This window comes from Palaemon carinicauda, chromosome 1, assembly GCF_036898095.1.
Source record: "Palaemon carinicauda isolate YSFRI2023 chromosome 1, ASM3689809v2, whole genome shotgun sequence".
Classification (NCBI taxonomy): Eukaryota; Metazoa; Arthropoda; class Malacostraca; order Decapoda; family Palaemonidae; genus Palaemon; species Palaemon carinicauda.
The window spans coordinates 117,928,887-117,942,504 of NC_090725.1; the positions used below are offsets into that span (position 1 = coordinate 117,928,887).

General features: G+C 38.3%; 1 protein-coding gene across 1 annotated transcript; it reads left to right on the plus strand.

The window, feature by feature from the left end:
• Positions 1–1,653: 1,653 nt before the first annotated feature.
• On the plus strand, positions 1,654–3,025 carry LOC137656350 (uncharacterized). The gene is made up of 2 exons (XM_068390559.1): positions 1,654–1,808; positions 2,041–3,025. Exons 1-2 carry the CDS (start codon positions 1,654–1,656, stop codon positions 3,023–3,025), a joined length of 1,140 nt encoding a protein of 379 aa, XP_068246660.1.
• Positions 3,026–13,618: the final 10,593 nt, after the last annotated feature.

Here is a 13,618-nt window from a genome sequence, read left to right on the forward strand (position 1 = left end):
ATTAACGGGAGCCGAAGGAGGAGGCAAAACGGGCCGTTGATTTCTATCTCTAACGTCAATCTCGCTCATAGTTTGCTGAGTAGCAGCAATAGCTTTCCTTACACATCTAGTTATTGCTCTATAACTTCTACATAACCTGTCATATTCACTATCCTGTGAAATAATCGTTACATTCTGTGACCGACAATCTTCAAAATGTCGTAGTCCCTCAGTAAGACAACGTTCATACATTACAAGAGTCGATTTTGGTGTATCGGTATCACCAATGCAGCTACCTGACTCGTCGAGCAAATCTTGTAAGGAAATAATTTCCCCTTCGATAACTACCTTAATCTTGGACTCCATTATCTCGTTAATGAATCAATAACAAACTTGAACAAATATCAGAAAATATATGGCAAATTATCTAACCCTGATTCAAATATAACATACACTAAATGCTAGACAATTTGACCACGTGCTCTTAAATAAATCTGGTCACGAAACAGATTATTTGGTAAACACTCCAAGTAATTCAGTACCTTACCCTGCTCACCAAATAACTTTGGACACGTGCCAGCTATACTAGAATGACTTTGACGCCGACCACCAACCACGTGAACTTTATCGCAATTTATCTTTAACATCCAAAAAAATTCTTTGTGAATCGTTATGGCATCCGGTTCGTTCGAAGGACCAGAATGTGGTGAAACACTGGGGATGATAACTTTCTTTAAACTGTAAACCCTCGTGCACCAGCTTTGCACGAGGCCAAGTTACAGAACTGAGAAACAAACTTACTTAAGAGACATCTGCCGTTTACCTTTGATTCAAACTATATTTCCTGCACCGATTCTTTTGGGGGTGATGCCACACGGGTTCACAAAGACTCAATTAAAAGTTTGACATATATTTAATATTTAAAGTACACAAACAAAAATCATCAGAGTTACGTTAAAGAGCGAACATTAACATTACCACAAATGAACAAAATTTACGTTACTTGATAAAAATTAAACAAATATCAAACGGGGTTACAGAGTATTCTTATAAGAACATTGCTGCAACAATGCGATGGTTCACGAGGTGATGATGGTGGTCGGATTCAGGAGAATATCTTCTAAGTACTTGCCTTTTGGAGTCCGCTGATAGAAACCCGCCCGTGTCACATTTCCACCCTGGAAGAGAACTCGGGAGGAGTACAATGTTGTCACATTTACAAATTTGCAAGAGTTACGTAACAAACATCAAGTGATTTAATTGTAACCCAACATACAAAAAAAAGGGGTTTCGTCCAGAAAGCAAGTTTAAATTACTGGCATGTGCCCTTACAATAATCAAACAATATATATATATATATATATATATATATATATATATATATATATATATATATATATATATATATATATATCTCCACAGGAAGAAGTTTGACAACAATGGGATGATACGTTATCTTATCTGATCTAGATGGATAAAATTTGCAAGAAAGGTAGCTTATTACTTTAAATATTATTATACTAATTCATACAAACTCATTGATATAGTTAATATAATAAAACTACTTCTGTGGAGCAAATTAATCACATTTAAACATATATTCATAGAAACTGGGAAATACCTTAGAAAAGAAATACTTGTAAAACTAAGAATATTTTTATTCAAAGGGAATAAATGTCAATTTTTGACAAAGTCCTTGTTACTGACAAGATTAACGTATCGATGGACTACATGATGCCTTCGGACTGGCTGGAGAGATGGCCACATATGGCAGACATAGAGCTGCATAGTATACCAACGGACCACGAACAGGTTGAGCTCGTGATCAGGTTAGACACAACTCTTAACCGAGTCTCTGGAGCAATGCCACGGCACTGCCAACGAACCATCCACCTACCTAACCAAGCTTGGTTGAGAGGTTTTTGGTCCTACTGGAGACCGGTCTGCATTGGAAGTCTCACCTGTGCCTCATGTTCATTGAAAATTCAATGCTCAAAACTTGACAGATCTACTGCAGAGTCATTTTAATTGAGTCTTCTTAGAAAAGGAATCACTTTCCAGATTGGAAGGTTCCCTAGAGGATAAGAGATTCTTGACCACCTTGAATAACACGACACAGCATCGAGATGGAAAGTACATGGCCAAGCTTCCATTCAAGGACTCTACTCTACCTGATGATATGAATATGGCGATTCAACGAGCTCAAAGCTTGAAGAGAAGACTAGACAACGACGAAGCTTACAATACATCCTACGTAGCTCAGATGGAGAAATATACGAATAAGGGCTACGTTGAAAGGGTTCCTGTGAGTCAACTGGACAGGAAGAACAGGCACGTATGGCTCATGCCGCACCATTCTGTCAGGTATCCTTTCAAGCAGAAAGACAGAGTGGTCTTCGATCTGAAGGCACGGCACCGAAGAACATCTCTCAATGAACATCTGATGCAAGGCCCCGACCTCACCAATAGACTGACGGGCATTCTCCTACTTTTTAGAGAGGGTCAACCTGACATCACAGCGGACATGCAGGAGATGTTCCATCATGTGAAGGTGCCTGTAGAGGACAGAGACTGCCTGAGATACCTCTGGTGGCCAGAAGGTGACACCAGCAAGGAACTGCAAATCTTCAGAATGACGCCGCATGTTTTTAGCGCAAGATCATCACCGAGCGTCATTAACTTCTGCTTATGCAAAACAGCCCAGGATTTCGGAAGCAAGTACAACGAAGAAGCTTCTAACTCTATACACCGCAACTTCTACATTGATAACCTCCTCAAGGCAATGGACGATGAGGAAGAATGCATCGAAGTGACCAGAGATCTGATCAATCTGTGTGGGGATGGAGGTTTCCGCCTTAACCAATGGACCTCCAGCAGCAAGCGAATTCTAGCTGCGATCCCCGAAGAAGAACGAGATGACTCGGTGGCTGTCCTAGGCCTGATTAAAGATAAACTGCCAACTAAACAATCCCTGGGGATCCATTGGAATATGAGCATAGACGTATTCACGTTCAGAATCATTCTTAAAGACAAGTCCTTCAACTGATGGGGTGTGCTCTCCATTGTTGCATCGACTTATGACCCCTTAGGCTACTTATCCCTAGTCACTTTGACTGTGCAGATCCTGTTGCAAGAAATGTGCCGAAGGAAGCTCTCGTTGGATGAGGAGATGTCTGCTGATGAACTCGTTTGAGGGAAGGCCTGGCTTGCGCAACTGCCACAACTGGAAGAGTTCCAACTGTGAAGGTCCTTCATACCACCAGACTTTTGAGATGTTGACACCCTTCAGCTTCACCACTTTGCAGACGCAAGTCAGACAGGCTATGGTGTAGTCTCTTGTATGTGTGCAGTTGGTATTGACAGAAAGATCCATTGCACTCTTGTTATAGAACGAGCGAGAATCGCCTCTCTGAAAAGGACCACCATCCCTCATCTTGAGCTGACGGCGACTGCTGTTGCTGCTGTTGTTGCTGCTCAGATGGACTCGAAGCTGAAGATTGAGCTTGATCTGAAACTGGTCCCACCAGTCTTCTGGACTGATAGCACGCCAGTGCTGAAATATCTCAGAAATCCGACTGCAAGGTATCAGACCTTTTGTGGAAAACAGGGTCAATCTCATTAGAGATACATCAGATATTACAGCTTGGAGATACGTCAATAGTACTGCGAATCTAGCAGACCTTGCTTCACGTGGCCTCTCTGTCGGTGACTTCCTTCAGTCATCTTTATGGTTTTCAAGACCAGATTTCAAGATGGATGAAACGCACTGGCCAACCATGCCTGAAGACGTGGCCAGAGGAGAGCTTTATCCAGACGCCGAGGTGAAGAACCAACATTCATTAAATTGATAGTGATGGAATTCTCCTCCTGGTTGAAGTTTGTCAGGACCATCGCGTGGATGACATACAGCAGCGACTCGCTCTCAAGTGTGAAGTTGCGTACCGCAGAGAACTTGATCTGGAGACTGACCAAAAAACCAAGAGTACAAAGAAGGGTTAAGCACCCTCTCAAAGTAGGGAATATCGCTGAAGACCATTTCTCGAAGATGGATTGCTCTGCATCGGTGGTCAATTGCAGAAGTCAATACTGGCAGATACAGTCAAGCATCCGATCATCCTACCCAGTAGGTCTACAACGGTCGAGCTTATGATGAGAGCCACGCACAAGTCCTGCGGCCATTGTGGCCTGAACCACCTGATGATCCAGTTGAGGACAAACTATTGAATCGTTCGCAGAAATGCGATAGTCAAGACTGTCATCCGGGAATGCCTAGTCTGTTGCAGACTAAATCGTCATCCTGTAGTTCAGGTGATGGCTGAACTGCCATACGACTGTTTTTGTCCAGATGAACCCCCATTTACTAACACTGGGTCGGACTGCTTCAGACCATTCTTAGTGAAACAAGGAAGGACCACAGTGAAGCGTTGGGGTGCTATCTTTACGTGCCTTGCCTCACGAGCAGTCCACCTGGAAGTGATTGATACAATGGAACAAGACTCTTTCATCAATGCCATCAGGTGTGTCGTCTGATAATGGGACCAACATTGTGGCCACGGAACGAGAGCTAAGAGAAGCTCTTCATGGCTTCAACGATGAAGAAATCAGAGACACTCTCTCAATCCAAGGCATAGAGTGGATCTTTCATCCACCACATGCATTACACTTTGGCGGAGTGTGGGAGCATCTGATCAGGTCCGTCTGTCTCCAACAAGTCCCGACTAACGAAACGCTTCGCACTCTGTTCTGCGAAGTGGAGGCTGTCGGTAACAGCCAACCTCTGACGATGATCAACGACGACCCGAACTGCCCTGCCCTTCTCACGCCTAACATGATCCTGACTTTGAAAGGGTTGCCCAATCCCTTCACGTCCACATGAAAAAAAAAGGAAATGTATGTGAAGAGGCGATGGAGACAGGCACAGTTCCTTGCTGATGAATTCTGGTGCAGGTGGATAAAGGTGTATCTCCCCATGCTCTAGGAGCGCCAAAAGTGGTCAGTCCCAAAGCGTGATGTCGTTCTAACACTGGACGAGCAACTTCCCAGATGCAGCTGGCCTCAAGGGAAAGTCATAGAGGTCGCTCAGAATGCTGACGGTCGTGTGGGTCAAGCCTTGATCAAGACAGAGAACGGTGAGTTTAGAAGGCCCGTGCAGAAACTGTGCCTTCTCTTGGAAAATGATAAAGGCGATGACATAAAGTGATTTATGTGAGATGTAATGAGTGAACGCCAAGCACTGCTCGTTACATTTGTAAATATTGAATTTACTATTTGAGTTGAAAGTTAGCAAGGTCATTTGAATGAAGTAACCCAAGCGATGCCATATCTACGGAAATATTTAGCCCATGACCAAATAGCGGGCGGTGAAAGATACGCCATAATGTATTTCCAAGAAATTATTGTGTTCTTTGCTAACACATGAAGATTAATTTAGTTTCCCTCATTACGTTCTCCAGGACCAACTCCAAGTGCCGAAAACATAACCTTATATGGGCAGAGCTGTGTTCTAGCTCCACGATTGGTCGTCTCAGAGTGGCTTCTCGCTCCAGACGGAGTGATGTCGCGGCCTCGGACAGTGGCAGTGCATGTCTGTCCGCCGTGGTGTGAGCATCTCTGCGCTCGCCTGTCTGTGTTGACTGACACTGTAATCTAGGAGTGTCTCTCTGTGTGTGAAGGACCAATTACACATTTGGCTTGACAACTAATCACTCGCAGGCAATTAACGGCACCATCTGAGAATTTTTTCTTGAACTGAACCTGAAATAGAATTGGCGTTGGGAAAAGATGTAAGTCTGTAATCTATTGTAATGAACCCTATTGTGATTAATGTAATCCTATACTATTGCTGTATTTTTTTTATTGACGAGCTGTCTTTTTGTTTGCAGCTAAAACTTTGTCCGATATACAAGTTATAATGTTCATTATATATAATTATAGTAGACGTGAGTTTCAAGATCTACGCGCTAATAACTTAGAATTTTAGCCAAGAGAGTGAACCCCTCTCTGGTGTTCTACACTTATCGTAGTGGATGTTGAGTTTCTAAGTATGGGAAAATAAGGTTTTTATGTATGACTTTGTAGGAAGTTCTATTAACCATAATAATTACCTGGAACATAGATGAAGAATTGTTAGTAATTATTTCTCAGCTGATCCCATCTTTTGTCGTCAATTTTTCTTGGTGGGAATTAATAAGTCGGTATTCTTAAAATACAAGTTTAATGCAACTTATGACTACATTGCTCTTTGACAGCTGACTCCTAAGTGTGTGTGGAGCGTCATACACAATCTGACAAAACCAAAACATTGCTAAACAAAAGAGCATCGCTCTGAAAAGACTTAAATCCTACTCCAGTACAAAACTATAAAGAATTACATCCTATCTCTGAGGTAATCAACAAATGTTCGAATCCTAATACCAAAACAAATCATTACACTTATGTACAAAGCATAACATGTTTTATTCATGCAATATGATGCAATGTTGCGCAATACCTGCAACACTTGAAATAACATAGTACATTATTACAATAATACATAACAAAGGTAAGTAATACACTGTTCCATAACTATGAGGCTCAAACGATATGGATTCAATGGGGATTCTATCATTACAGGGTTTTCTATACCTATACACTTAAAAGTAAGTGATAGGGCATTGACTTCTCAGGGACTTGTTCTTTCATGAGACCAGGTTACATGACTAAGGTTAACAGCAGGGGCATAAAGCCTACTTCAAGGGGGTCCACTATAGATCTGTTATTGGCACTTCCTCTGAAATGCTACTTAAGGCGGCGCTGACAAAGTAGAATTATATTAACTGGGTGCTGACAACACAGTATTAAAAACGAGGATTGAACAACAGAGGGAACTGAGACAAAATTATAAAAATTGTGATTTACCTACAGGACATTTATACAAACTGGCAATTTTTGAGGTCTAAAATTCAAAAATGTAACTTTAGTGGTACACTCGTTGGTAGCGTGCTGCAAGGATAAACATTTATTGCAATGTCGCAATTAATTTAGACTCACTTTTGGATTGGTCAGATCAAGATAATGGGGACATTACTTAGCATGTGGTCAGTACGGCCACAGAAAATACATTTATCATGAATAGTACTATCACTACTAGTAGTAACTCTTAGGGGCTCATGAGATTGTCTCGACTTCACTGCAACACTTGACGTGACATGGGTTGTAACAGATCTAACTTTGAGTTTATGAGTATACTGTTCTTTTTACGGAGGTGATTATTGACGTTAATTAAATAATTACTCAGATTGTCAGCACTAGGAGGTTTAATGAGAACTTTTGAGTTACCAAGGTCAGTTAACAATTTCACCAGCTGCTTCATACATGCATTCTCTCACAGACCACCTTTTAATTCCTGTAAGGTTATGGAGGTGCTATTATATCAACAGTAAATGGTTTCAAGGAGTGAGTGATTTAATTCAATTATAAGGACATATTCTAATAGATCCTCTGACATATGGAAGTCAATAACTTGGACATATTTTCTTCGACATTATTACATTCTATTAGGAAGCGTCTAAGGTCAGGTCCATCATGAACATGAGAATTTATACAGTAAAGTTTATTACACAATAAATGCATATCAAGACCAAGGGACTCATACTGTTTTATTGAAATGATTGATTGTTCGTTCATGTAATCCCGCAGTCCATATTCTATAATTCCGACGGGCCTATGTGCTTGTCCTTTAAAACCATGCAAAAGGATTTCATATTTATTGGCTGAGGAGTATTTGGGGGATTTGTGGATAGATTGGCAAAAGAGACGCCACATTGTTGTGGTTTACAGAACGAGAAGTCTTGATGGGTGTCTTTATAGAATAAAAGGAGTACCCTTGCGGCTCCAGGGAATATACCTGCAAGTAAAACCTAATTCTGCCATATACAATAATTGATTTAATGATTGGAAATTCTGCAAAGGCTCTGCCAGTCGTAAAATAAAATTCCTAGTCAAACAGACTTGAAAATTATACAGAGATGTAAATAGAATATGGATAAATTCTAATACACAAAATTTATTCAAGATTAGTACATAACTTATCCTACAATATGCTGCTTAAGGAAATAAGAACCAATGCATGCAGACAACTAATTTGTACCGTAGAAAGCTGCCTGTCGTGACGTCATGAGCCAGAATCTTGACAAATAATGTAGAACATGGAGAGGGTACCTTTAATAAATCATGCATGAGAAACAAGAAAACAGAAAGGGTAACTAAAATATGTCATGCACAAGATAAATAGAAATAGAAAAGATGAATAAAATTAAATTATGAATATAATTCTTCACAATACACACACACACCTATATATATATATATATATATATATATATATATATATATATATATATATATATACAGTCATCCCTCGTTATTCGTGGTTTCTGTCTTAACGGATTCACTCATTCCCAATACAAAGAATTGTATAACCTATTAAATAAAAATCACATATTTGCAATTTCAAAATAAGTACTCTCTTAGCATGACGACTTCAAGCCAACCACGCTCCTTTGTACCTGGCATGTTTTGCACAGTTTCCCTCAACACATCACAACACCCAATCACTCACTGACTCGGCCTCAGTCTTGCATTGTCTCTCCTCTGTGTGCATCTCCTGGTTCAGTCCTTTTTATGTAGTCATGTTGTGATGTAGAAAAGTGATGTAAAAATAACCTTTACATATCCAGTGTGTTTATAGTCATTTTAGTGTGGTGTGATATATACATTATGCTTCCTTGCAAGACAAACAGGCGATGGCTCAATAACTGCATCCTGCTTCAGACTTACTGCCTAGAACTTTGTACGTGAACAATTAATGGTGTTGTACTGATACTTTTTCTTTTAATGTTTATTGTGTTAGTGTATTCATTGTACCTTAGTGTTATTGTTATATTAACTACTGAACAGGACTCTATACAAAATACCATACTTTATAGTAGATATACTGTAGACCATGTGTACAGTAAGTTTGAATGGTGTGAGTCGACCTGTCAAAAACAACAATCATTTACGAGTGTTACCTTAACTAATTAAGCTGTACTATAGAGATAGTGCCGTACATATATTACAATAATATTCACTACAGTATTAGTGAGTATTGTAAGATAGGAACAACAGTGTTTTGTTGTTAATGCAATGTATTATATGTACACATAAGTATGTACATGTACTGTACACATACTGAAATGTGTTCATTCGTTAACACAATACTCAAACTGTGAAACCATGTAAAAACAATATTAGACAGTACAGTGGATTATTTGTGTGTTAGTTAACCGCTCATAGGTAAAATGCAGTGAATTGGTAGGTTAGGAGTTAACCCACCTTAGGGCAGCAAGTATTCGCGGATTTTCACTCCTTGTGCCAGTCTGTTACTTAAACCCCACGAATAAGGAGGGATAAAACAACCCTTTCTCGGCCCCCAGTCCTTAGCAGCAGTGGAACAACTGCCCAAGGTGGTGGGCAATTACGTCCCACTAAAAGGGGTGCTAAAAATCTCTGGATTAGGGCTGGTCACTATTGGAAACTAAACCTTGCAACATACAATGTCAGGACCTTGTCTAGGGAAGAAGATCTTGCTGTTACTAGAAGAGATGAAAGAAATAAATTGTGATATAATAGGATTTAGTGAAATTAGAAGAACTGGGGAATTTTATATAAGAATTAAAAGAGAGCCATATATTTTGCTTCAGAGGACATGAAAGGAACAAAGAAAATGGTGTGGGTTTTCTAATTAATAAAAAATGGCAGGTAACATAAAAGAATAGTACTAGTAACAGAATTACAGGATTAATTATCAAACTAAATAGGAATTATAAAAGGATCATTCAAATGAATACACCAAGATCCCATACAGAAAGAAAAAAATCGAAACTTTTTATGAAGATCTGGAGATAGCTATGAAATAACAGACTCAATTTACATTTGTTTTCGGTAATTTCAATGCTAAAGTATCTCAAAGGTAAGGAGAAGAATCAGCAGTAGGTAAAGTTTTAGTAGGGCCAAGAAATGACAGATGATACATGCTCATAGAATCTGCTGAGAAAAAAAAAAAATCTTGAAATCATGAACACCTTTTTTTTATTAAAAGGAACTTAGGAAATAGACATGAAGAAGCCCAAATAGAGAAACAAAAAATAAATTATTTTATTTTCGTTAATTAATTTAATTTAGATAAAGATGTAACAGTGTTAACCAGGTTAAAGTCAAGCGACCATAGAATGGTGAGAAGCAAAATTTGTCTAGATTTAAGGAGAGAAAGAAAAAAAACTAATTTTAAGAAAGAAAACAAATACTCCTGTAGTAAAAGAAAAATCTGATGAGTTTAGTTTAGCATTACAGAAAAGGTGGTTCCAGCTATATGATGAAATGGAAGTTAAGAAGAAATTAACAATTATTTAACAAAATATGTATTGGAATCAGGACAAGAGATAGGTGGAAAAGTTCCTAAACAAGTTCAAGGAAAACTATCAGAAAACCCTAAAACTTAGTAAAGAACAGATTGGAAATGAAGGTAAAATCCAAAAGAGGTGGAATAGAATTAGAAGAAGTCCAAAACAATATAAAACTAAAAATCCAAGACATCCAGAAACACTTTCAGATAAAAACAGAGGAAATACTAAAGAAAGGAAGAAGTATCAAATTGATGAAGAGAAGACATGGAAGAGGGAACCAACAGATGTTTGTTTTAAAGGATAAAAGTGAAAATGTTATCAAAATGAGTGATAAAAATAGCAGAGAATTTCTATACAATGCTATACAATAGTGATATAAAAAATAACATTGCCAATAGAAACAATGAAACACCTGAGCCGGTACCAAACTGGAAGGAAAAGTGAAGAAAGCATTAAAAGGCATAAAAAGAGGTAAAGCAGCAGAAGATGGCATAACAATTGATTTAATAATAGATGTAGAAAATTTCATTGTAGTAAAACTGGCTGAACTGAATTCTCTATACCTACAGCTTGGAAAAATGAATCATTATACTAATTCACTCAAAGAGAGCCACAAAAGACATGAAAAATTATTGCCCAGTAATTTTAATCTCTTTGATATATAAAATCTTAACAAAGATCATATTAGGCCGAAGAGAGCGGGTAGACTTTAAAAGCGGCCATTCAACAACTAACCATATCCATGTAACTAACCAACTAGTGGAAAAATCAACAGAGTACGACAAACCACTATGTATGGCATTTATTGACTATGAGAAAGCTTTTTATTCTGTCAAAACTTTGGAGTAAGGAAAGCCCTTCAAAGACAAAGAAGGGATGAATCTTAGGTTGGAACACTTGAAGATATCTATACAGGAAATACAGCCATCACAAAACTATAGGCTACAAAGATGGTGAGAAAATTCCGATTGAGAAAGGAATTAGACAGGGAGACCCCATCTCTCCCAAATTATTCATAGCGTACCTAGAAGTGTGCAAGAACTTAGATTCGGAAAATATAGGAATTAATATTAATGGGGAATACCATAACAACTTAAGATTTGCTGATTGTATCGTTTTGCATAGTGAATCATGAGAGGAATTATAAAGGATGATAGAAGAGTCGAGTAGAAGTAGCAGAAATGTAGGACTGAAAATGATTATGAGTAAAAGAAAAAAGTAAATATTCAACGAAAATGCTGAGACCACAAATATGGGTTATGGACGAACCTCTAGAGATTGTTAATGACTATACAGACAATAAGAGTGTCCTCACGATATGGGGCCAAAATTAAAAGAAGGATAAGCATGGGATGGAGCACTTTTGGTAAGCAAAATGAGATTATGAAACTTGAAATGCCACTTTCTTTAAAAAGAAAAGTATTTAATCAGATGGTCATACCACTATCAACTTGTGCATTAGAAACTTGGAACCTTACTAAAGCCTTAGAACCTAAGCTAGTTACAATTCAGAGAGCTATGGAAAGAATAATGCTGGGAATAACACTAAGAAACGGAAAAAAGAGCAACATGGATACAAGCTAAAACTAAAATAGAGGATATTCTAACAATATGTAAGAAAAAGAAATGGACACGAGTCGGACATATAATAAGAATGACAGATAATAGTTGGACATTAAAAATAATAGAATGTGCCCCTAAAGATTGTGAAAGAAGCATGGGAAAGAAAAAAAAGACAATGAATTGACGAACTAAGAAAATTTGAGGGTATAGACTGGCATAAAAGACCACAAGCAAACGGGAGTGGAAGGACATCTCTGAGACTTTTATATTACAGTTGAATACCAATAGCTGATGATGATATTATTACTAGCTGAGCTACAATCTTCCCACCAGGCCTTGCCCAGATAAGCTTAAGCTCTTCAGTCATTTTGCCTGGAAAAGAAGAATCCTCTCTAGTCAGCTAAATTTAAGTAAATTTCCTGGTTCTCAACCTCATGACTCCCTGCAAGTAATAGCCATTGTGAAGTTGTCCTTCCATCTCATACAGGGTTTTTCCATGTCGTCTACCAGCCTGTGTCACTCCAAGAACTGCTTTGCAAATCTAGCATCCTCCATCCTTTTGACGTGCCCATACCATCGTAGTTAACCTTTTTCTTTCAGGTGAGGAATACTTTCAATACCAAGCTTTTCCCAGATATCTACCTTTTTCATTTCGTCAAGTCTTGTGATACCACGTAGTAAGCGAAGGATTTTCATTTCTGCCTCTTGCAGTTGGCTTTTGGTCTTGGTAGTTAGGGCCTATGTCTCATGTCCATATATTAAAATTAGTCTTAATATTGATGTTTAGATAAGAGATCTGACTCTTTTGGGGATGTTGTAATCTTTTAAAAGTCGGTATGCACAGGTTACTGTTGAATTTTGTTATTCTATATTCTATTTCTATTTCTGAGGTGTTCTTTTGACTGGACGTCACCCCCAAGATATTTGAATTATCTACATTATTTGAGTGATTGGTTATCCATCTGGATCTCGACATGACCATCACAGGTACCTCTGTGTTTTTCCCTTATTTATTATCATGTTATTTGTTGTTAAAACCTCATTCCACTTTGACAGCGCTATTTGGGTATCTTCTTCATTATCGGCTACAACTGCCTTATTGTTAGCATATGCTAAAGTAATAGATATTTCATCGCTTTTATATATTTTTACATACATTTATCTGTGTAAAGTTTGAAAATTATTAATGATAGTACACTACCTTGTCGTACACCCAATCCTATTGTGAATCAATCTTTCCCAGCTCCGTGTTTTCACTCAGCACTTGGTTTTCTGGTAAGTACTATAGATTGTTCTCTTAAGCTTAGATTGAATATTGTAGTACGTATCGTCAAGCACATGCCATAGCTTCATTCTTGTAACCGATCAAAAACCTTCTTCAGATTAATGAATGCCACATATATTTTCATATCTCATTCCCAGACATCAGTAATTTGAGCAATTTGTTTTGTCTCCTTTCTTTTGTATATAGGGCATGTTTGGTCTTTTCCCTAGTCTTCTGTGATCTCTTCTGTGTTCAAGAACACAAGGCAAAGCTCAAGAAACCAAAACAATCCTGTTTCTCTCATGTTCTTCGGTAGCTTGGCAGATATTTTATCCTTTCAAGTTGCCTTGCCATTTTCCATTTTCTTGAAGGCATTTCTTCTTAGTTC

Coding starts and splice junctions, on each gene's coding strand:
- LOC137656350 (XM_068390559.1), top strand. CDS start 1,654: ATGTCAATTTTTGACAAAGTCCTTGTTACTGACAAGATTAACGTATCG. Junction 1,809..2,040: donor CAGGTTGAGCTCGTGATCAG/GTTAGACACAAC, acceptor ATCACTTTCCAG/ATTGGAAGGTTCCCTAGAGG.